The sequence below is a fragment of the Nycticebus coucang genome, chromosome 12 (genome assembly GCF_027406575.1).
Source record: "Nycticebus coucang isolate mNycCou1 chromosome 12, mNycCou1.pri, whole genome shotgun sequence".
Lineage (NCBI taxonomy): Eukaryota > Metazoa > Chordata > Mammalia > Primates > Lorisidae > Nycticebus > Nycticebus coucang.
The window spans coordinates 58901690-58927761 of NC_069791.1; the positions used below are offsets into that span (position 1 = coordinate 58901690).

The 26072-nt window shown below is 37.0% G+C and overlaps 1 protein-coding gene across 13 annotated transcripts in view; it reads left to right on the plus strand.

Annotated features, from left to right (window-relative positions):
- Nucleotides 1–26072, plus strand: part of ERC1 (ELKS/RAB6-interacting/CAST family member 1) — a 663469-nt gene that overhangs the window by 182056 nt on the left and 455341 nt on the right. For 7 of the 13 annotated variants that reach the window (XM_053557122.1, XM_053557121.1, XM_053557120.1 and 4 more), the window contains 3 exons: nucleotides 2100–2255; nucleotides 3494–3586; nucleotides 14044–14211. In XM_053557122.1, the coding sequence (XP_053413097.1) occupies nucleotides 2100–2255; nucleotides 3494–3586; nucleotides 14044–14211 (417 nt within the window). The remainder of the gene's footprint in view (nucleotides 1–2099; nucleotides 2256–3493; nucleotides 3587–14043; nucleotides 14212–26072) is intronic. The other 6 variants (XM_053557127.1, XM_053557128.1, XM_053557132.1 and 3 more) reach the window with 2 other exon arrangements.

Sequence of the window (26072 nt, forward strand, 5' to 3'; positions counted from 1 at the left end):
TCACCCATTCAGCTGGTCTCCATTCATCACCACCCAGGCTAATGTCAGAGGAGAGCCTGTATTTCATGTTCTTCCATGTGCAGGTCAGTCACATGCTCATGCTTAGTATTTTAGTTAATTCTTTTTTTTTTTTTTGAGATAGCGTCTTAAGCTGTCGCCCTGGATTGAGTGCTGTGGTGTCACAGCTCACAGCAACCTCCAACTCTTGGGCTTATGCAATTCTGTTGCCTCAGCCTCCCAAGTAGCTGTGACTAACAAGCACCCGTCGCAACACCTGGCTATTTTTTATTGCTGCTGTCATTGTTTAACAGACTCTGGCTGGGTTTGAACTGGCCAGCTTCCATGTATGTGGCTGCCGCTATAACAACTGTGCTACGGGCACCGAGCCAGTATTTTAATCATTTTTAAGGGATATTTCCAGATAAATTTATAGCAATCTTATAAGTAAATTTTCAGATAGTACAATTGAAGTATTTCTCTTTATGGGTCAGTAAATGATGGCATAAAGCCCACTGATTTTAAATAACTATATCATAATCCTGGTTAAGTTGTAGAATATCTCTGGTGGTATTATTAATAATTCGGTACATTTAACTTTGAGCAAAATGTAAGTTTAATTTGAATTGATTTGTAAAAGGAAACTTTTGTTGTGGTATTTCTAAAGATAATGTGATGAGTGAAACAAAGGAGTACATCCCCCTTTCTCTTGTACCTTTTCTTTTAAAGTTATTTATTTGTTTGTTTGTATGAGACAGTGTCTCACTCTGTCACCCTGGGTAGAATGCCATGGTGTCATAACTCACAGCAACCTCATACTCTTGGGCTTAAGTGATTCTCTTCCCTCAGCCTCCTGAGTAGCTGAGACTATAGGTGCCTGCCATAATGCCCAGCTATTCTGTTTTTGATAGAGACAGGGTCTTGCTCTTGCTCAGGCTGATCTCAAACTCCTGAGCTCAGATGATCCACCTGTCTCAGCCTCCTGGAGTGCTAGGGTAACAGGTGTGAACCATCACGCCTGGCTCAGGTACACTTTATTCTTAATGAATCCTCCAGTGGTTCTCAACCTTCCTAATGCTGCAGTGTATTTTCATTTTTAAAGAGGGGTCGTGACCCACAGGTTGAGAACCGCTGCTTTAAACTCTTTCATCTTCATTCTCTAGGAATTAAGATAGCAAGGAAGGTCAATCAAGAAATCCTTGAGGGAAAGTGGAAAAGGAAGTCAATCTCAAAATGGTTTCCCAAAGGAATGGTGGTTTCTCTAAAACAAGTAAAATACAGCTGTATTGAATTTATGCTCTTTAAAGTCTCTGTTTCTTAGGTAAATAAGCATATGCAACTACAGATACATAAAACTATTCATTCCATATAGCAGTAATTGGTGACATCTAAAGAAATGTGGGGATAAACTAGATACTGTGACAAGCAAAATCAAGTAATTGAATATGGAAAATGTTCTGCTAGAAGGTGATATTTGTGATAATGATGACTTACAAGGACAATGATTTTTAAAAATTATTATGAATTATTTTAAATGCATGGAGAAGTATGGCAAATAATATTTCTAATATAAAAATAATAATATTTGTTTTTCTGCAATAGGACATTATATAGTTTTTATTGTTATAAATATAGCTATGTATGTTATTATATAAATTTCTGAAACCCTCTTACTCTTTCTCACATTTTGGGGCAAAAATATGCCTTTTAGGGGTCACCAAGTAAAATGATACAATATGTGTTAGAACTAGAAAAAGCTTTTTTAACTAGAAATTTATAGTGTCTGGTGCAAAGAAAACTATAGTTTTTCATTGCTTCTACTTTTTTTTTTTTTTTGCCTCTACTTCTTTAGTTAATTATTTCAACTTCAATTGAAAGATGCATGACTGGAGACAGAGGGGACATTGTAGGCATGAGTCCTCTTTCTCCCACCCACACAGCTGTAAAGCATGTGTTTTAGAAGCAAAGTGTAAATCACTAGGCAGCAATTTTTCTATATATTTGTTTATTTTTATTAAATTTAATATCTTTAAAGATTATGTTATTCATCTTCTCTGGGTTTTTGTGACTACGTTAATCCTGAAATTTTCCATTGTTCTCAGGATTCGAAAATTTCCTCTATGGAGCGTGGACTCCGAGACCTGGAAGAGGAAATTCAGATGCTGAAATCAAATGGGGCACTGAGTACTGAAGAACGGGAGGAAGAAATGAAGCAAATGGAGGTGTATCGGAGCCATTCTAAATTTATGAAAAACAAGGTAATGACGGGTGATATGTTAATTCTTACGAGAGGTCTGAAAAATTGATGCATACTTTTTACATCGTTAGTGATAACAAAGATCCACTTACACTGTATTATCAGACTTCTGGGAAGAATACTTCCAGTGTCATTCTTTCAAATGGAACTTTCCTCAAATTAGTCAAAATTACCGATATCAGAGAGTTATAAATTTTTACTAAGAGAGAATTGCTCATAGGAGACTATATATGTATTATCACAGTTTAGCTGTTCATATCTCTGTAATTTTGAGGTCATTTAATAGAAGTCTAACCAGATGAGTGTCTCTCACTACAATGAGACATCAAGTTCTGTATCTATTGTGAAGTATTTTAAAAGTCAAAACCCCAGGAGGCTGAATTCACCTCCCACCCCATTTTCCAAAATGGGTTAAATAAAATTGTTTCCCCTTCAAATACAGTTCCATAAAGGAAAACCCTTTGCTTTATCCCTTGGGAATGATCCATTTGCCCTCAGGCTTATGGCTTCTCATGTGCACTTTAGCATATATATAGTAAGATACCGCTAAAACTTACCAGTCTGTGCATATGTGCAGTAAGACACCACTGAGACTTAGCAGGCTGTGTTTACAAAGTCAGTCACAACATTCCTTCCTTGGATCCAAAAATTAGTTTGAGTCTATGAAATATTTAGCAAATTGGAGGATTTAGTTTATTACAGTTATTTATCAGTTTTATTATGGTTTAATTAAAAATCATGATTGTAATTGTAAACTTTTAGCCAGAAAATAAATGTTTTCCCTATTATTATTTATTTAATGTAATGACACAGTCATAACTCCCTCTCCAGTTTTTGCCTTCTTGCTGTGGTACCCATACCGTGGCATATAAATTTATGGAATATTCCTCTACTACTTTAATTTCTGCCAATTTCCTGTTAATTTTAGAACTTAAAAATGCACATATCCAACTTTCTGTTAGTTTGGATTTTCATCCTAATTTGAGAACAAAATGTACTGCAGTATGAAATCTGTATTTATGCTTTTCATTTGTTCATTAGCACATTTCAGTCTGTTTTATAAAAAAACTTGCAAAATATAGAAACCATCAGTGGCTCTTTGAAGAAGGAATTAGGGGAACAGATTTGATTGTGTTATATAAGTTATTGTTATTTCCAGTTACCGCTCTGGTTCAAAAGTAGATAATAAGAAGACCTAAGCTGACATATAAATGAAAAAGAATAACAATGTCGTGACAGGTAGAGCAACTGAAGGAGGAGCTAAGTTCGAAAGAGGCTCAAGGGGAGGAGCTGAAAAAGAGAGCGGCTGGTCTTCAGGCCGAGGTCTTTGCCGTAAGATTTACCTCTTTGTGTGCAGTGATCCCACAGTGGGACCCTGCCAGCTCTGGCTTCTGGGTGGCTTACACTTTCATTCTCTATGGTTGGCAGCTCTGCCCATTGCTAGCACTAACCAGCCTGCTCTGCTCTTTAACCGACTCCTGTTCACCAGTTTGACCTATGTGTCACTTTGTGTGCAGTGAGCCTTCATGTGTTCTAGAAGCCCTGTGCCTGGTTCTTTATTGTTGCCTTTGTCACTCTGTGGATGGTATTTCAAAGCTTGTTTTTTCTCAGCACCTTATTGTTAGATTGTTGATGTATATGAATGGTGGTCTTTTTTTCATCTAAGGTACAAAAATACGCAGATGTTTTCATCCCATTGCCTAGAGTTTATTTGAATTTGAAGTTTTTGAATAAAGTGCTTTACCTTCTTATGTTGACATTATCTTTAAACTCCCCCCGAAGATGATTTTGCCACAAATGTTACTTTCTTTAGGACAGATGTATAGAAAGTATTTAAGAGTTATCTAATAAATTAAAATTATTAAGTATCTAAATCTTCTGATGAACTTACACTACCATTTCAAAATATAATAATAAAGCAATAAATACAGTTGGTCTTCCGTATCTGTGGGTTCCACATCTGTGGATTCAACCAAGTGTTTTTTATTTTAAGGGGAAAAGAAGAGTGGTTGTGTCTATACTGAACACATATAAACTTTTCCCCTTTGTCATTATTCCTTAAACAATTCCCTAAACAACTGTTTGCTAGCACTTGTACTGTATCAAGTATTATAAGTAATCTAGAGATGATTTGAAATATATGGGATGATGTGAGTAGGTTATATACAGTTACTATACCATTTTATATCAGGGACTTGAGCATCCATGAATTTTGGTATCTGAAGAGGGTCCTGGAATCAACCCCACATGGTTACTGAGAAATGGCCATTAAATAGCCAACATTTGTGTACTTATTATAAGCATTTTAAACCTGCTAAGTTAGGTATATTATCAACTCCAAATTATAGTAAGGAAATCAAAGTAACAGAATGGTGCCTAGGAAAACAGAGCTAGTAAGAGGCAGGGTTTGATTTTACAACAGCATTCTTATTCTAGAAACTATATGACTCTATGTTAGGCTGTCTGCACATTTGTCAAAGTGTCAGAAAAAACTGCTTCACAAAATAATTGTGAGCTAAGACTGGAATGCACTATTTAAAAGACCCCAAAGTTATGGGTAATTGGTATGTTTATGGTCCACTTTATAGTGTAGGTAAAAAAATGAAATATTTTGATGAAAGGGTTTAATTCAGTTTATGGGAGACATGTATTGTTTAGAGAAGTTGATGTACAACTTCCTTTTTTTCATAGTTACTGCTGTGTATTATTCATGTCTGTGTTATGTCAGACAACAGGGTAAGTGTGTTTACTATGAATCTGCCACTGGTATAATTTCTCCATAATACCACTTAGGAAACTAAAGCTTAGAGAGGTAAAGTAATTACTCAGGGACACATAGCTAGCTTACCCTATGTGATTGACTGCTAAACTGTTTACTCTTAAGCTTTGTATTATATCTGCTTCCCATTTATAATTTTCTTTCCCCGTCTCAGTCTTTAAGTAAAATATATGCTTTGAACTCTGCTTTTCATTTAAAATTTTTTCTTCCTTTCTCAGTCTTTGCCAATATAGCATTATTTGAAGCTTATTTAATAATGTAGATGATGTAGAAGAAACATGTATTTATTTTTTGATTATGATTGGAGATAGCTGGAAATTTGAATGATCTTTAAGCCATATTTCTTTAGCAGAGAAAGTGGCACCATTTTGAACATTTCTCCTGAATATTCATTCAGACAACAGAAGTGTTTTCAGTACAATCTGTGGTTATGGGCAGAATAATACTGATATGCATTTTTTATTGGTAAAGGGATATCAGGAAAGACATTACAGTATGTGGTCACTTCTGGGCACATATCTGTTTTACAGGATGAAAATAGCTGGTACTTAGCAATTGTCCTCCACAGATTAGTATTCTTAGTATTTTCAAGTACTTTATAAACAGTAAACATACAGAAATATTTGTTAAATGAATAAATTACTATATCCGTAAGTAAGAGATTTCATGCATATGAGAAAAATGCTTATGCTTTTTGTTGAAACAGAATACTGAATTAGAAATTTATTTTTGGTGTTACTTAAAAGTTAATTTTAATTAAAGTAAAATTTATTTCTTCATGGGAAATTGTTCTCAAAGCTCTATCCCTTATACTTAAGATGATTACAATTAAAATACTTTGGTACGTTCAGTTTTTTAAAAAATAAAGTACTCTTTTTCATCAGTGATGCTGAAATTAGTCTTGTCAAATTTATACTTAAAATAATTAGAGGGATGGAGCAAGATGGTGGTGAGTCTAAGGGGATAAGACTTCAGGCATCTCTGGCTGGTGGGATCTGCCTATAATCATCCCTTTGAGGATACAGGGAGTCAGAAAGAGACTTCTGGACCCCAAGAGGAGAACAAAAACAATGGGAAACTGGCAAGTGGTTGCATGTGTTCTATCGACCTAATCCCACCGGCAGCCGTAAGTACAAGCAGCAGTGAGACTGCAAACCAGAAAGGCCTTACCTGTGAACTGTTCCCGTGTTCTTGGACTTCACTTGAACTGCCTTGGGGAGAGCTTGAGCAGGAGTGCGGAGAACTTTGGGCATTGTCTAGGGCCCCAGACTGAGCCGCTGAGCAGGACGGAGCTAATAGTGTTTGGCTGTGGGTCGCAGGGAGCCATTGTGAGAGAACTGCCCCAGCAAGCTCTGCCCTCAGGGTCGCAGAGCAAGGATCAGGCGGGAGCTAGTAACCTAGTGACTGAGCAGCCTAAAGGCGGGGACTGAGCTGCCTTACAGCCTTAACCCTCAGGGGCAGAGTGAGACAGGTTTTGGCACACTGGAGCCTTAGGCTGTTGCCCTGGGTAGAGTGCTGTGGCGTCACAGCTCATAGCAACCTCAAACTCCTGGGCTTGGTGCCACCCGGACCTCCATAAGAATTGCGCCGTGGCCCCTGACCCCTGACCCGCGCCCGCCGGGCCTCCGCATTCCCTGACCAGCAACTGCGGGAGCCGCGCAACCCTGCGTCCTCCCTCTTGTACCCTCCCTGCCTCCACACTGGCCCACTCGTCTGGCCAGGGACTCTGGTAGCCACGTGCCCTCCACAACCCTCTCTGCCTCTGTGCAGAGCCCTTCTCCTGGCCAGAGACTGCTGGAGCCTTGGGCTCTCTGTGCCAAAGTCACTGGGCGCCAGGCACTCCCAGAACTGTGTGCATTATCTCCCAACCTTTTGCTAGATCCGCCCTTTGTCACACTCCAGAGCTGTTTCCACAACCAGAACTCCCTGGCTAGGGCAGCCCCAGAGGAACTACACAGGGTAACTCCCTGTAAAGATCCAGCAACAATAGAGTGATCCCACTGGGGTCTAATCTTGGAGAGACACCTCCCCAACTCTGAGGATGGCCAGAGGCAACAGTGAAAAACAATCATGAGGTGAAATCAACAGAAAACCTCTGGCAATATGAATAATCAGAGTAGATCAATTCCCCCAAGGATCAATGGGGCAGACGCAGCACAAGATCCCATGCACAAATAAATAGCTGAGATGTCAGAAATCGAATTCAGAATCTGGATAGCAAATAAGATCGAATTAGAATTCCAAGCAGTAACCCAAAAGATATCTCAAGAATTCAACGAATTCAAATACCAAATGACCAAAGATTTTGACACATTGAGACAAGAAGTTGCAGCCCTCAAAGATTTGAGAAACACAGTGGTATCCCTCAGTAACAGAATGGAGCAAGCAGAAGAAAGGATTTCGGACATTGAAGACAAAGCTTTCCGAATGCTTCCAAACTCTCAAAGAGGAAGAGAAATGGAGGGCAAAAATAGATCACTCTCTCAGAGAGCTCTGGGATAATTCAAAGAAAACTAATATTCGTCTTATAGGGATCCGAAAGCGACGAAGTGGCTTCACAAGGCACAGAGTCTCTTCTCCATGAGATTATGAAGGAGAACTTTCCAGATATGCCAAGAGATTCTGAAAATTCAGATAGCAGACAGTTTCAGAACTCCAGCACAACTGAACCCAAATAAGAGATCCCCTAGACACATCATAATCAATTTCACTAAAGTTAATATGAAGGAAAAATTCTGAAAGCAGCCAGACGAAAGAAAACCATCACCTACAAGGGCAAGAATATTAGAATAACTGCGGATCTCTCTGCTGAAACCTTTCAAGCTAGAAGAGGATGGTCATGGACTTTTAATCTCCTAAAACAAAATAAATTTCAACCCAGGATCCTATACCCAGCTAAACTGAGCTTCATTTATGACGGAGAAATTAAATACTTCAAGGACATTCACATGTTGAAGAAATTTGCCATAACTAAACCAACTCTCCAGGATATTCTCAGACCTATCCTCCATAAAGACCAGCATAATCCTCCACCACAAAAGTAAACCCACCCAGAAAATTTTGATCAAATTCCAACTTCCACAGTCGCAAAAGGATTAAAAATGTCCACCAGACTCTCGAAAGGCTTATCAATATTCTCAATTAATGTGAATGGTTGGTTTAAATTGTCCTCTAAAGAGGCACAGATTGGCTGAATGGCTACAAAAACTCAAGCCAGATATCTGCTGCATACAAGAATCGCATCTTACATTAAAAGACAAATTTAGACTCAAGGTGAAGGGATGGTCATCTATACTCCAGGTGAATGGAAAGCAGAAAAAAGAAGGCGTTGCAATCCTATTCGCAGACGCAATAGGCTTTAAACCAACTGAAATGAGGAAGGATAAGGATGGACACTTTGTATTTGTTAAAGGGAATACTCAATATGATGAGATCTCAATTATTAATATTTATGCACCCAACCAGAACGCACCTCAATTTATAAGAGAAACTCTAACAGACATGAGCAACTCGATTTCCTCCAGTTCCATAGTAGTTGGAGATTTTAACACCCCTTTAGCAGGGCTGGGTAGATCCTCCAAAAAGAAGCTAAGCAAAGAAATTTTAGATTTAAACTTAACCATTTAACATCTGGACTTAACTGACATCTACAGAACATTTCATCCCAACAAAACTGAATACATATTCTTCTGATCAGCCCACAGAACATACTCCAAAATCGACCACATCCTAGGCCACAAATCTAACCTCAGCAAATTTAAAAAAATAGAAATTATTCCTTGCATCTTCTCAGACCATCATGGAATAAAAGTTCAACTCAATAATTATTAACAGGAACCTGCATACCCATACAAAAACATGGAAGCTAAACAACCTTATGCTGAAGGATAGATGGGTTATAGACGAGATCAAGAAGGAAATCACCAAATTTTTGGAACAAAACAACAATCAAGACACGAATTACCAGAACCTCTAAGATATTGCAAAGGCAGTCCTAAGAGGGAAATTTATAGCACTGCAAGCCTTCCTCAAGAAAACGGAAAAAGAGGACTTTAATAACTTAATGGGACATCTCAAACTGAAGAAGGAAGAACATTCCAACCCCAAAACCAGCAGAAGAAAAGAAATAACCAAAATCAGAGCAGAATTAAATGAAATTGAAAACAAAAGAATTATACAACAGATCAATAAATCCAAAAGTTGGTTTTTTGAAAAGATCAATAAAATAGATAAACCTTTGGCCAACCTAATCAGGAAAAAAAGAGTAAAATCTCTAATTTCATCAATCAGGGTAACGATGAAATAACAACAGACCCCTCAGAAATTCAAAAAATTCTTAACATTCTTGAATATTACAAGAAACTCTACTCTCAGAAATATGAAAATCTGAAAGAAATCGACCAATACCTGGAAGTACGCCACGTACCAAGACTTAGCCAGAATGAAGTGGAAATGTTGAACAGGCCTATATCAAATTCTGAAATAGCATCAACTATACAAAATCTCCCTAAAAAGAAAAGCCCAGGACCAGATGGCTTTATGTCAGAATTCTACCAAACCTTTAAAGAAGAACTGGTACCTATATTACTAAACCTCTTCCAAAATATAGAAAAAGAAGGAATATTACCCAACACATTCTATGAAGCAAACATCACTTTGATCCCCAAACCAGGGAAAGACCCAACAAGAAAAGAAAATTATAGACCAATATCACTAATGAATATTGATGCACAAATACTCAATAAGATCCTAACAAACAGAATCCAACAACACATCAAAAAAATTATACACCATGACCAAGTGGGATTTATCCCAGGGTCTCAAGGCTGGTTCAATATACGTAAATCTATAAATGTAATTCAGCACATAAACAAACTAAAAAATAAGGACCATATGATTCTTTCAATTGATGCAGAAAAAGCTTTTGATAATATCCAGCATCCCTTCATGATCAGAACACTTAAGAAAATTGGTATAGAAGGGCCATTTCTTAAACTGATAGAGGCTATCTACTGCAAACCCACAGCCAATATCGTATTGAATCGAGTTAAATTGAAATCATTTACACTTAGGTCAGGAATCAGGCAAGGTTGCCCATTGTCTCCATTGCTCTTTAACATTGTAATGGATGTTTTAGCCATTGCCATTTGGGAAGAAAAGGCGATCAGGGTCTCCACATAGGGTCAGAAGAGATCAAACTTTCAGTCTTTGCAGATATGATCGTATATCTGGAAAACAGTAGGGATTCTACTACAAAACTTTTAGAAGTGATCAAGGAATACAGTAATGTCTCAGGCTACAAAGTCAACACCCATAAATCTGCAGCCTTTATATATACCAACAATAACCAAGCTGAAAGAACAGTCAAGGACTCTATTCCTTTCACAGTAGTGCCAAAGAATATGAAATATTTGGGAGTATACCTAACCAAGGACATGAAAGATCTCTACAAGGAGAAGTATGAAACTTTAAGAAAAGAAATAGCTGAAGATGTTAAATGGAAAAACATACCATGCTCATGGCTGGGAAGAATCGACATTGTTAAAATGTCTGTTCTACCCAAAGCAATATATAATTTTAATGCAATTCCTATTAAAGCTCCATTGTCATATTTTAAAGATCTTGAAAAAATAATACTTCGTTTTATATGGAATCAGAAAAAACCTCGAATAGCCAAAACATTACTCAGCAATAAAAACACAGCAGGAGGAATCATGCTACCAGACCTGAGACTGTACTATAAATCGATAGTGATCAAAACAGCATGATATTGGCACACAAACAGAGAAGTAGATGTCTGGAACAGAATAGAGAACCAAGAGATTAATCCAGGTACTTACCGTTATTTGATCTTTGACAAGCCAATTAAAAACATTCAGTGGGGAAAAGATTCCCTATTTAACAAATGGTGCTGGGTGAACTGGCTGGCAATCTGTAAAAGACTGAAACTGGACCCACACCTTTCACCATTAACTAAGATAGACTCTCACTGGATAAAAGATTTAAGCTTAAGACATGAAACTATAAAAAATACTTGAAGAAAGTGCAGGGAAAACTCTTGAAGGAATCGGCCTGCATAAATATTTTATGAGGAGGACTCCCCAGGCAATTGAAGCACTATCAAAAATACATTACTGGGGATTGGTGGGATTACACCAGCGGTGCATTTTACAAGGGTATATGTGAAGCTTGGTAAATGTGGAATGTAAGTGTCTTGGCACAGTGACTGAGAGAATGCCAGGAAGGCTATGTTAATCAGTGTGATGAAAGTGTGTCAAACGGTCTGTGAAGCTAGTGAATGATGCCCCATGATATCAATGTACACAGCTATGATTTAATAAAAAAAAAAAAGAAAAACAAAAATACCCTACTGGGACCTGATCAAACTAGAAAGCTTCTGCACAGCCAAGAACTTAGTAAGTAAAGCAAGCAAACAGCTCTCAGAATGGGAGAAAATATTTGCAGGTTATACCTCCAATAAAGGTCTAATAACCAGAATCCACAGAGAACTCAAACGCATTAGCAAGAAAAGAACACGTGCTCCGATCTCAGGGTGGGCAAGGGACTTGAAGAGAAACTTCTCTAAACAAGACAGATGCACACACAATCTACAAACACATGAAAAAAAGCTCATCATCCTTAATCATCAGAGAAATGCAAATCAAACCTACTTTGAGATATCACCTAACCCCAGTAAGAGTAGCCCACATAACAAAATCCCAAAACCAGAGATGTTGTCATGGATATGTAGAAAAGGGCACACTTCTACACTGCTGGTGGGAATGCACACTAATACGTTCCTTCTGGAAGGATGTTTGGAGAATACTTACAGACCTAAAAATAGACCTGCCATTTGATCCTTTAATTCCTTTACTAGGTTTATACCCAGAAGCCCCAAAATCACAATATAACAAGGATATCTGTACCAGAATGTTTATTGCAGCCCAATTCATAATCGCTAAGTCATGGAAGAAGCCCAAGTGCCCATCAACCCACGAATGGACTAGCAAATTGTGGTACATGTATACCATGGAATATTTTGCAGCCTTCAAGAAAGATGGAGACTTTACCTCTTTCATGTTTACATGGATGGAGCTGGAACATATTCTTCTTAGCAAAGTATCTCAGGAATGGAAGAAAAAATATCCAATGTACTCAGCCCTACTTGAAGCTAAATTATAACTTAAACACGAAGGCTATAACCCAACTATAGCACAAGACTATGAGGAAAGGTCCAAGGAAGGGGAAGGGAGGGGGGAGGTTAAGGTGGAAGGAGGGTAGGGGTAGGGCCACACCTATTGTGCATCTTAGAATGGGTACAGGCGAAACTTACTAAAGGTAGAATACAAATGTCTACATACAGTAACTAAGAAAATGCCATGAAGGCTACGTTGAACAGTTTGATGAGAATATTTCAGATGGTATATGAAACCAGCACATTGTACCCTTTGATTGCACTAATGTACACAGCTATGATTTAACAATAAAAAAAGATTACAAAAAAAATAGTAAAAAAAATAATTTATCCTTCAGTTCCTTGCTAGGTGGTAGACATAATATAAAAGCAGGTCTGATTTCATGTATTTGGCTTACATTTAGAGTAAAAGACTATTTTAAAAATTATTAGAAACAATAGGAGTGTGAAGGAGATATTTGAATGAAAACAGTTTCTGTAGTAAGAGACATTTTGGGAGGATGAATTGCACCTATTGATTTATAGATTATTCTTTTAGAGTAATGAACTTAAAATTACACATGTAGGTTATTACAGAATGAAATTTTATGCAGTTTTTGTTTAGGTCACATGCTTTTACCCATGTAGTTAGTATGAATGTTATAGGTGATAGAACTTTGTAGGTGGAATCTTTTTTTTTTTTTTTGTAGAGACAAAGTCTTACTGTACCGCCCTTGGTAGAGTGCCGTGGCATCACACAGCTCACAGCAACCTCCAACTCCTGGGCTTACGCGATTCTCTTGCCTCAGCCTCCCGAGCAGCTGGGACTACAGGCGCCCGCCACAACGCCCGGTTATTTTTTTTGTTGCAGTTTGGCTGGGGCTGGGTCCGAACCCGCCACCCTCGGCATATGGGGCCAGCGCCCTACTCACTGAGCCACAGGCGCCGCCCGGTGGAATCTTTTTTTAAATCCAGTGCACATAACTTATAAAAATTATAGGATTTTTTTTTTTTTTTTTTGTAGAGACAGAGTTTCACTTTATGGCCCTAGGTAGAGTGCCATGGCATCACATAGCTCACAGCAACCTCCAACTCCTGGGCTTAAGTGATTCTCTTGCCTCAGCCTCCCAAGTAGCTGGGACTACAGGTGCCCGCCACAACACCCGGCTATTTTTTTGTTGCACTTCGGCCGGGGCCGGGTTTGAACCCGCCACCCTCGGTTTATGGGGCCAGCATCTTACCGACTGAGCTACAGGTGCCGCCCAAAATTTATAGGATTTTTAAAAGTACCATATGCATAACATTAAAAGTAGCTTTTTAAGATAAGGATTTTATGTAGACTTTTCTTTGAGAATGGAAAATATAACTTAATGAAAAAACACAGTATCAATAGCTTTTGAATTTACTTTTAATAGTAGTACTAGGGGGTTTCTTTTTTTCCTTCTGTGTTGTATCTACATTAATCCTACATTCTATCATGTTCTGAAGAGGTCTGACTTACAAAATGAAAACTTTTATCAACACAGTGCTGCTTAGTTGCTTACTGCTGTCTTATAGTCATCTTTTTTGAATTGGAATTTCCTTTTTCTTCATTCTCTTTCTAAGGGGTTTCAGAGAATATTTGGAAGACACAATAAATAAACTTAATTTTTTGCAGGGTGGGGGGATGGTGAGGTGGGGTATCTAAGATTGGACAGTGCAGAAATATTAATATATGCTATCACACAATTAATGCTGCATTTAGTTTCTTATCTTATGACTCAGATCTGTCAAAGATCCAGGTTGAAGGTAGTTGTTTCATTTTTTTTTCTTACAGTGTTTTATTTTCTTTTCTAGATTGGCCAAGTGAAACAGGAGCTGTCCAGGAAGGACACAGAACTGTTAGCCCTACAGACAAAGCTAGAAACACTCACGAACCAGTTCTCAGACAGTAAGCAACACATCGAAGTGCTGAAGGAGTCGCTGACTGCTAAGGAGCAAAGGGCTGCCATCCTGCAGACTGAGGTGAAAAGAATTCTGGGTTTTGTGGGGAGTTGATTCCTTGGCAGTTATTACTAAGTAATACCTGTTCTGTTTTTGTTAAGTTTAGAGAGGGAAAATATGAATAATGTTATTATTAATGTTTTAGCAATGTGATCAGTTATTTGTACTAAAATATAACGGTCTTATTTTAGTAGTTCTTAGATCTAACAAATTAAACTGGTACAGTCTATGTATTTTTTAATACTTTAAACTTTCACCAAGTCTGTACTTAAAAGAATACCTCTAAACTAACATCTAAAATGAAAGGGCAATTTTGTAAAAACATTTACTTAGAAGTTGTAATTCCTCCCATGGTAAATTTTTTAGTTATGAACAACAATGAGCTTAGTTTCTCCGTGTTTAAATAACATTTAAATATTCTTAATTTTTGATATTACTAACTTATGCAAACATATATAATCTATAAAAGGTCTAGAGAGATGTAGCTGTGAACCACAGATTATTTAGACAATGTGTTCATATTCAGCTTGAAAATAAAATTAGTATTTTTATAAATCTTAGAAGATTATCTAGTCTGTTGGTTGTGACTTCAGGTAGGAATATGCTAAATAATCCCAGACAGATTCTCATCTATCTTATTTTCAGTGATCAGAGAAAAGGAATCAATGATGCTATTTGGATTTGTTATCTTAATATAAACATTTCTTGCAGGTCTCAGTGAAACAGGTAATTTAGATAGGAATAGGTAAGTAGTTCTGCTTTATAGAAGAATAATAATACTTATGATACAGATTAGTTTTTTTTTTTCTTTTAAAGAAACAGTAGATAAACAAGAGCATAGTTTGATGGAAGAAAGGAATGAGGAGGAAAAAGAAAGACAAATATCATATTCCTAGAAGACTAGAATCTTGAAGTGAGGAGGAATGGGGAAGGCACCAAAACAGTTTTATGTCATATTTTTATTTGTACAGTTGGGGCTTTGTTGAAAACGAGAGATGTTAATGACATATTTGTCATTTTTATTGTAACTTACAGTTTTTGTGTTTTTTTTTTTTAATTTCAGGTTAAAATGAGGGTACAAATAAATAGGTTACATGTTTGCATTTGTTAGGTAGAGTCCCTCTTATAATTGGATCCGTTTTTATATTTTAATTTTGTTTCATTTTGTCATGCTATCTGCTCCATTCTCACTAGATGGGTCTAAACTCACTAGATGTGGTAGTTGTTCAGGCTCTGGCTCTAGAGGCATATTTACTGAGTTTTGACACCAGCTGTACTATTTACTGCCAGGTGTATGACTCAGGGTGTGTATTAAACTTCATTATGCCTGGATGTTCACATTGTCAGACGAAGGGAAAAGTAATGCTTGACTCATAATATTGTTGTTTGAATTAAACCAGTGTATTCATGCCTAAATCCTGGCACATAGTGAGGTCTCTGTATGATATATTATCTGTTTTCATTATTAAAACTCTTACAATAAAATCAGGTAAACCTTTAAGATGTTGTTAAGAGAACATAGTTGGTTTTATTTTTCAGTGAAATAAATTTAATTTGGATCATATTTCTCCTGTTTTTATTAAGCTTAAGTTTCTTCAGGAAATGTAAAATTATCTAGAAAATTCATTAGAGTGTTTCACTTCAGTAACTTGAGTGCATGCAGTACTGCAAAAGTGTCAGAAGAGGGTGCTGGTGTGCTAGAAGTGGGCCCTAAACCAGGTCAGCTGTGGTAACAGCTTTGCATAGAGGTGGCAGGTGTACAGGCTAGAGAACTAAACAGTTGGTCAGTGATAATGCAAACATATAAAAGCTTGTCACAGTTTAATAAATGACTTTTCCCCTTTGGCAATATAGCCTTCTCTTTGTACCCCTCTCAAATAATGTTCTTATTAGCTAGGTCTTACACAGATGGGCTTGTGATTGGTTTTTTGTACCATAGAGAATAAAGACTGTATTTGTTGTCATTCTTGAATGGTTTTTGTATTTATTTTTAGCCATTGTGAGAGTAGCTGAGTCTCAGTGATTACTCCTATAAGTTTTCAAACAACTGCTTAAATATTACCATTTATCCTAAAAGATGTATGAAAGTTAACCTCTTTTTGAATTTTGGATTATTTTAAGAATATAATATGCTTTTTATTTATTAGCATTTATTTTATTTTATTTTTTATTTTTTGTGAGACAGAGTGTTACCCTTGGTAGAGTGCCGTGGCATCACAGTTCACAGCAACCTCCAATTCTTGGGCTTAAGCAATTCTCTTGCCTCAGCTTCCCAAGTAGCTGGGACTACAGGCGCCCACCACAATGCCCGGCTATTTTTTTGTTGTAGTTGTCATTGTTGTTTGGCAGGCCCAGGCTGGATTCGAACCCACCAGCTTTGGTGTATGTGGCTGGCGCCCTAGCCACTGAGCTACATGCGCCGGGCCTATTAGCATTTATTTTTTAAAAATTACTCTGGTGATGGTTGACAAGGGTCAGTTTTTCTAAAACACAAAAGGAAGTTTGTGCCAGCTCTTTTTATTCCTATAATTTGCTCTTGATTGGATTCATCATCTTCTCTGCAGCTATCCTAGACTTTGATCTAACATTCAGATCTCTAATTTAAGTATATGTCAAAAAGAACAAGTATATGTCATTAAGATCATGGAGTTTCAAATTTTTAAAAAATTCTTTAAGGAAAAGAGTGATGTAATAAACGGCTTGATTTTTTTTTTTTTTTTCCCCATTTGGGGGAGTACATGGAATGTGGCCCTCTGGTGTTGTGCAGCGTATAATATACATGGAATTACTTTTGTTTTATGAACATCTCTTTTAATCTGTTGAGCTTCCCAGAGGTGGTCTGGATTTAGGGATATAGTGGTTAAAGGCATAGACTATGGAGTTAGATGTAGGTTTGAAACCCAACCCTCCACGTTTACTAGTTGCGTGACCTTACAGGGGTTACTTTATCCATTTTAAGTCTCTATTTCCTTGTCTATAAAATGAGGATAATGATAATACTAATTTCCTAAGGATTTTGTGGCTAGAATAAGTTTTTAATTGTATAGTTTTCATCTGAATAAACTAAGTGGGTTAAAAAAAGTTTTTTTAAATGCCTTATATTTTGTAGCACTATGATTTGATCTTTATTGTTTTATTTTCTCTGCATAGTAATGGTGTGTATTGGGCAACATAAATATTGTTGTCTTTTATATTGAGAATTATAGGAAGTGCTTATTGGCTAGCTTACCACTTTTGATTGGCACTTGGGGCTATTCTCACTAGTAACCCTGGAAATTTTGATATTAGTTATAGTAGTCTTGGGAATTTTTCTGTTTTATTCCCACTTTCTTGTTCTTGAACTTTGATGCCATACTAGGGACCTCCCATTGAATTTACTTTCTGGATGAGTCTCAATGTGCAGAGCAGAGCTGATTTTACCAAAAAAACTAAAATAATATAGACCTTACTGCCTCAAAGTGGTAGTTTTTTTTTTTTCTTTTGCTAGAAATTGTGTTTTAGAATTCTCTTTATGTAGAGGAGCAGTATCATCCATATCTTAGTAACAGTAAGAAGAAATGGTTCTTTTTTAGAAGTGATGAAGGGATCAACATCCAGCACAAAGTAAAAAAACTGCCCTACCTCTAGGATGTTGGGCTGGGATGCTGTTGGCGTGCATCTTTTGCTGGCAGTCCCCACCCAGTGCCTCGGTATGGGGCCACTTCAGATTAGAGTTCTGGCTTTCTCAGTACAGAGTTAGTTATATTTTCTTAGGAGTAGAGGGTATTTTTAGAGACCATCTAGTCTTTCCATAGTTTAAAAAATGTGTGTGGTAATATCTAACATTGAGTACTTTCTGTGTATACCATGCAGGGTGTATATATTTTTGTTCATTTTCCCAGTTAATCTTTTCAGTAACCTTCTAAGAAATAAGAATTGTTGTAACATTTTACAGATGGACATCCTAAAGCTTAGAGAGATTGAAGTTTACATGACTTACTACTACCTGGCTGGCATTCAGAAACTGGCCAATTAAACCTTCAAAACTTATGTTCTTGATCATAATGCCCTAAGTGCTATCTGTACAGAGAAGGTAAGTGACATGCTGAAGGGCCTGCGCGACTATTTGGTATTAGTTTTGGAACTAGAATTCATCTTTTCTGACTCTACTAATTATGGTATGCTCTAGAGGCTATGACTGTAATTTGATTAGTAGGTTGGGGACTAGCCACAAAGAAACATGGGGAGAAGAGGAAACAATTCATATTAGTAGAGATGAGAAAATAATTTAACATGACGTGAGATTATGAAAGAAGAGAAAGATTTAGCGATTGCACTCTTCATTCATTCAAGACTTATTTGTGAATGCCTGTTGAGGACTCTTCTGAGCACTGGGGATATGGTGGTGAATAAAACAGAATGCCTGCTGATGATCTATATGTACATTTATATCTATTTTAAGTAACTTCTCAGAGTAAAAGAGGACTGGATATCACTAATAGAGATAGGGCTTGGAATCTTTTTCAGTGAGTGTTTCTTTCTCACTTTTCTTGGAAGATCATTGTTCTGTCATGTCTCACTGAGCAGGTGACCCCTTAACAGTCCAGTTGGAGTTAGGGGGTCAAAGCTGGGGGCAGGTGTTACAGGGTAGCAATGGTGTGATACTCAAGCCTGGTGGCCAAGGTGGACTGGAAGCCTCTGGGTGCACCTTCCTCTCTCAGTATCCCCTTTATACCCAAGGCAGAGTGTGGGTTTAGAAAAAGAGCATTGTCAGAGCAGAGGTACAGATTAACACTAGAGGCTTTCTGATCTGGGAGGCTTGCTTCTTACCACCCCATTCCAGATGGTGAGTTGGCACTGCTCACATTGGTGATGGGAGCAGTAGATAACTGTCAGCTTAATAAACTGACAGGAGGCTTGTACCTATAACTCAAGCAGCTAAGGTGCCAGCCACATACACCAGAGTTGATGGGTTTGAATCCAGCCTGGGCCTGCCAAACAACAATGACAACTACACCAAAAAATAGCCAGTGGGTGCCTGTAGTCCCAGCTACTTGGGAGGCTGAGGCAAGAGACTTGCTTAAGCTCAGGATTTGGGGGTTGCTGTGAACTGTGATGCCACGGCACTCTAACTGGGGTGACAGCTTGAGGCTCTGTCTCAAAAAAAGAAATTGACAAGAAAATATTAGTATAAGTATGGCACTTACTACACTAGGAGAATCAAAATGGAATGCATACATTTTGAGCCTTCAGAATAAAACTCAGTTTATCTAGTGGAGAATAGAAAAGAAGAATTGGAGGAAGTGGATGGTATGTAAAGAAAAGATGGCTGAAATAAGTATGAATAATGAGAAAGACAGTAAATACAAATGAGTTAAACTTGGATTAAAATATAAATCTCAGTTGGGGTAAAAATAAGATAAAGAAATATACTGTTAACAAGAATTAAACCTAAGGCAAAATGAAATAGTAAAGCTAAAGTATAAAGATAGAAAAAAATTAAAAATAAATATTATATTAGGAAAATAAGTCCCCCAATTTATTTTTCTATTAATTTAATTATCTTAATACAATTAGGCCATATTGCTTGCATTTGTAAGGCAATGTCTAAGTCAGGCATCCTCAAACTTTTTAAACAGGGGGCCAATTCACTGTCCCTCAGACCGTTGGAAGGCCGGACTATAGTTAAAAAAAAAAAAAAACAACTATGAACAAATTCCTATGCACACTGCACGTATCTTATTTAGAAGTAAAAAACAAAATGGGAACAAATACAATTCATACCGCTGCATGTGGCCCCCGGGCCATAGTTTGAGGACTCCTGGTCTAAGTTGTAGTTATATCCCTACACAGGATGCATGTCATGTACCTGTACATTGTTCCTGCTGGGAAGAAACCCTCTGGCCCCTTGTCCTCTTCCTTGTCCCCTCCTTGGATTCAGTTGAATTTTTCTCTCATATGAGCCAATTGTTGTTAATCTACAAGTTTCAAATTAGTACTGAGTACGTGGGATGGGCTGTATTTTCTTTTTTTTTTTGTTTTGTTTTGTAGAGACAGAGTCTCACTTTATTGCCCTCGGTAGAGTGCCGTGGCGTCACACAGCTCACAGCAACCTCCAACTCCTAGGCTTAGGCGATTCTCTTGCATTCTTGTGATCCTTTACTCAGGAGAGTGTTTTCCAAATCCATCCAAGTTGTAACAAAGTATACAAAATCTCCATCTTTTTTTCTGGCTGAATAGTATTCCACATCATACACATACCACATGTTGTTAATCCATTCATGTGTTGAAGGGGTTTGGGATTGTTCCTATATCTTTGCAATTGTAAATTGGGCTGCTATAAACATTCAAGTGCATATGTCCTTGTGGTAAAATGACTTCTATCCTTTTGGGTAGATACCTAGGTATGGGATTATAGGATTCAAATGGAAGGTCTACTTTTAGTTCTCTAAGGACTTTTCCATACTTTTTTCTGTAAAGGCTGTACTAGTTTACAGGCCTACCAACAATGCAGAAGTGTTCTCCTCTTTGTGTACCCACATTAGTATCTGTAGTTTTGGGGTCCTGTGATGTGGGGCATTCTCACTGTGGTTGGGTTATTATCTCAAAGTGGTTTTGATTTGCGTTTTTCTAATAATTAGAGACAATGCACATTTTTTCCATGAGTTTCTTGGCGATTCATTTGTCTTCATGAGTAAAGATTCTGTTCATGTCTCTTGCTGTGTTTTAATGGAGGTGTTTGCTCTTTTTTGTAGATTTGTTTGAGATATTTGTAGATTCTAGTTGTTAGCCCTACAATTGTTTCTGGGGTCTTCTTCATAAATTCTTTCTGAAGATTAATGTTGTTAAGAGTCTTTTGTGCACTTTCTTCCAGATTTTTTATAGGTATAAATCTTTTATCCAGTGTGAGTTAATTTTTGTGAGTGGTGAAAAGTATGGGTGCAGTTTTAACCTTTTGTGTGGCGCTAACAAGTTCTCCCAGCACCATTTATTAAATATAGATTTTTTTCCTCAACGTATGGTTTTGTTTGGTTTATCACAGATCAGAAGATGCTATGGGACTGGTTTCATCTCCAGGTTCTCTGTTCTGTTCCATAGGTCTATGTCCCTGTTTTTGTGCCAATTCCGTGCTGTTTTAATCACTATACACGGGTAGTATAATCTCAAGTCTGGTAATGTGATGCCTTCAGATTTTTTTATTTGTAGATTTGCTTTGGGTATTTGGGTTTTTTTTCTGGTTCCACATAAAACAAAGTACTATTTTTTCAAGTTCTTCAAAGTATGACATTGGTGCTTTGATGGGGATTCCATTAAATCTTTAGATTACTTCGGGTAGTATAGACATTTTAACAATGTTGATTCTTCTTAGCATGAGCATGGTATGTATTTCCATCTGTTTACATTCTCTGCTATTTCTTTTCTCAGTATTTCATAGTTCTCTCTGTAGAGATCCTTCATGTCCTTTGTTAAGTAAATTCCAAGGTATTTAATTTTCTTTGGTGCTATTGTATCTGTGATTTGGTTCTCAGTATATATATGAAAGCTAGTGATTTCTGAATATTGCTTTTATATTCTGAGAAGTTGCTGTAGTTCTTGATCACTTCCAGGAGTCTCGTAGTTGAGTCCTTGGGATTTTCTAAGTATAGATAATTGTATTATCAGCAAAGAGTGATGGTTTGACCTCCCTTTCCCCATTTGCATTCCCTTCATATCCTTCCTTTGCCTCATTGAATTGACTAGGACTTCCAGCATTATGTTAAACAGTAGTGGCCAATTGTGGGCATCCTTGTCTGGTTCCAATGAAATGCTTTAGTTTTTCTCGATTCAGTTTGATAATGGCTGTGGGTTTGTCGTAAATCGCATCTGTCAGTTTTAAGAAATGTCCCATCTGTGCTTGTTTTCTTTTTTTCTTTTTATTTATTTATTTATTTATTTTTTAATTATTGTTAAATCACAGCTGTGTACATTAGTGCAATCAAGGGAGTACAATGTGCTGGTTTCCTATACAATCTGAAATATTCTCATCAAACTGTTCAACGTAGTCTTCATGGCATTAGTTATTATATGTAGACATTTGTATTCTGCATTTAGTAAGTTTTGCCTGTACCTATTCTAAGATGCATGGTAGGTGTGGCCTCACCCATTACCCTCCCTCCACCCCGACCTCCTCTCTCCCTTCCCCTCCCTTGGCCCTTTCCCCATATTCTTGTGCTATAGTTGGGTTATAGCCTTCACGTGAAAGTTTGTTTTCTTAAGTGTTTTTATCAAAAAAAGGATGCTGAAATTTGTCAAATGCTTTTTCCGTGTCTATTGAAAGGATCATATGGTCTTTGTTTTTACTTCAGTTTATATAGTGAATTATGTTTATGGATTTGTGTATGTTGAACCAGCCTTGCATCCCTAAGATAAAGCCCACCTGATCGTGATATATTATTTTTTGATTTATAGCCAAATTCTATTTGCTAGAATTTTATTGAGCATTTTTGTGTCAATTTTGATTAACGATATTGGTCTGTAGTTTTATTTTTTTGTTAAGTCCTTTTCCTGGTTTTGGTATAAGGGTGAAATTTGCTTCATAGGAGTTGGGGGGGTTCTTCTCAGTGTTTTGGAATAGGTTCTGCAATATATGTATGAGCTCTTCTTTGAAGGTTTGATAGAATTCTGTATGAAACCATCTAGTCCAGGACTTTTTTTTTTGGTTGGAATATTTTTTATTGCTGAAATTTAGGTCTTTTATATTGGTCTTTTCAAAAGTTCTATTTCTTCCTAGTTGAGTCTATGAAGGTAGTATGATTTCAGGAATTGGTCCATTTCCTCCATGTTTTGAAATTTCTGGGCATAGTGTGTTTTTTTAATAGTATTTAGTGATGGTCTTTTGTATCTCTGTGGTATCTGTTGTAATTTCTCCATTTTTGTTTTTGATTGAACTTCTTAGAGATCTTACTTTTCTGTTTGTAGATTTTCTTTTAAAAAAACAGCTTTTTGATCTGTTTATCTTCCAGTTGGTTCTTTTGTTCTTGATTTCATTTAGTTCTGATCTGATTTTTTTATATCTTTTCTTTTACTAGGTTTGGAATTAGATTGCTCTTTCTTTTCCAGTTCCTTGAGATGTTTTATTATATTGTTGATTTGCATTCTTTCAGTCTTCTGGATGTGGGCATTTAATGTGATAAATTTTCCTCTTAAGACTGCTTTTATGGAATCCCAGAGGTTTTGATAGCTTGTGGTTTCATTGTTGTTTTGTTCAAGGAATTTAGTGATTTCCTTTTTTATCACCTCTTTGACCCAGGTATCATTGAGCAAAAAGTTGTTTAGTTTCTGTGACTTCATGTGGGAATGTGTGGAATCTGTTGGAATTGAATTCTGTTTTTATTCTTTTGTATTATATGAAAATAAAGGGTATAATTTCTATTCTTTAAATTTGTGATTATTCAATTTGTGTCCTAGGATACGATTGATCTTGGAGTATTATTTATAATAGCCTAATAGAGAAGAACAGGTATTAAGTAATATTGGGGTGAAATGTTCTGTGTATATCTATCTATTGAGTCCACTTTTTCTGGTCTTGTGTTTTGCTGCTACTTGGAGAATTGGTCCAGTTCTGTCAGTGGAATGTATTACAGTGTTGTTTGTTACTGTATTGTTCAACAAATCGAGAAGGATTTGTTTTATAAATCCAGGGATGTTAATGTTGGGTGCCTAAATATTTAGAATTAATGTCTTCTTCTTGTATTGTTCCCTTGACCAGTATGTAGTGTCCATCTTTGTCTTTCTTTACTTTAATTCCTTTAACGTTAATTATGTCTTCAAAAAAGATTGCTTATCTTGCTTTCTTTTGGTTTCCATTTGCCTGAAATATTGTTTTCAACCCTTCACCTTGATTTGTGATTTATTCTTGAGAGTTAGATGTTTCCTGAAGATAGCATATATGTGGCTTCTGCTTTTTTATCCAATCAGCCAGCCAGGTTCAGTGGGGAATTCAAGCCATTCACGTTTATTAAGAAATTAATAAGTACGATGGAATTCTGTTGGTCTTGTGTGGAGGTGTCTTGCCTATTTTTATCACATATGTATATCTTGGATCACGGATAAATATTTTTTAACAGTAAAGAACAGGATGGAGTGTAAGTTAAAAACATTTGAATATAAAAATCACCCCCAGAGGGGGTGATTGCCTGTGGCTCAGTGAGTAGGGCACTGGCCCCATATACTGAGGATGGCAGGTTCAAACCCAGCCTCGGCCAAACTGCAACAAAAAAATAGCCAGGTGTTGTGGTGGGCGCCTGTAGTCCCAGTTACTCGGGAGGCTGAGGCAAGAGAATCGCCTAAGCCCAGGAGTTGGAGGTTGCTGTGAGCTGTGTGAGGCCACGGCACACTGAGGGCGATAAAGTGAGACTCTGTCTCTACAAAAAAAAAGTAAAAATTACCCTCTGTATTTCTAAGACACATCATATTCAATAACATAGTAACATATTAAATACATTATACTAGTGGCATATTAAAGGAAGAATGGATATTGGACATAAATGGAAAAATAAAATAAAACAAGAATAGCACTTTTTATGGATTAATGGTAGTTTTAAGTAAATTGAGAAATAAGAGAAATTTAGTTCTTTCTCCATAGGAATAAAAGCTTTGAAACACTAATTACTATGTAGTTATAATGGATATAATGTCTATTGTCATACTTATTCTTAGAGTTGATTTGGCTTATCTGATAGGCATATTTTTTTTTCTCCTGTCTTCTAAGAATGAGTACCTGTTAAGAAGGACTCTACACTGGGGATGTTCTGAGGACTTGTTATTTTTGGTAACTGAGAGACTAATTTTTTCTTTTTCTTTTTTGAGACGGAGTCCTATTATGTTGCACTTGGTAGAGTGCTGTGGTGTCACAGCTCACAGCAACCTCAGACTCTTGGGCTTAAGCGATTCTCTTGCCTTAGCCTCCCAAGTAGCTGGGACTACAGGCGCCTGCCACAGTGCCTGGCTATTTTTTGTTGAGGTTGTCATCATTTTTCTTTTTTTTTTTTTATTGTTGGGGATTCATTGAGGGTACAATAAGCCAGTTACACTGATTGCAATTGTTAGGTAAAGTCCCTCTTGCAATCATGTCTTGCCCCCATAAAGTGTGACATACACTAAGGCCCCACCCGGTTGTCATCATTTTTCGAACCCACCAGCCTTGATGTATGTGGCTGGTGCCGTAACCACTGTGCTATGGGTGCTGAGCCTGAGAGACTAAATTTTAATGGTGACATGTAGACAGAGGTAGATCTTGGTTCTAAGTGAGGTAGAGATTTGGAGCCAAGACAATGGCACAAGACTAGGACTCCCCTGAGAAAGGCGACACTAGAAAAAGTTCTTCCTACTACTAGAATTTGAGTTTGCATAGGCATAACTCCTCTCAAGAGACATACTTTCTCCATGTTATCGGCAGATTCCCACAAATAAAAGCCCTGCTTATAATGAATTTATAAATCCAAATTAATTACTTGTGGGTTATAATCTACCCCTAATTGGAACATTGGATAATAGAATGAGACTATAAATTAAATAATTAAATGAGGACTAACTGTTAAGTGTGGGAGCGCTCTCCAGAATGGATGATCAGATAAAACTTACTGGGATATTGTTTTAGGACTTCTGAGAATGAAAGTTGATGCAGTATAACAAAGTGTCGCATTAGCTGTTTAGTATTGTGTTGTTGAATCTTGGCATTGCCCCTTAGTGCCGTAAAAATATATACTTTTTATGCCTCAAAAATAATAGCATCACCTTATAAAGTGTTTAAGAATCAAATGAGTTAATGTGTGCGCATAGTAACATTCAGTAAATATTAAGTAACTATTATCATTAAATACATGAAGAAAGTATTTAAAACATGGGTTAAAAGCAAGATACTA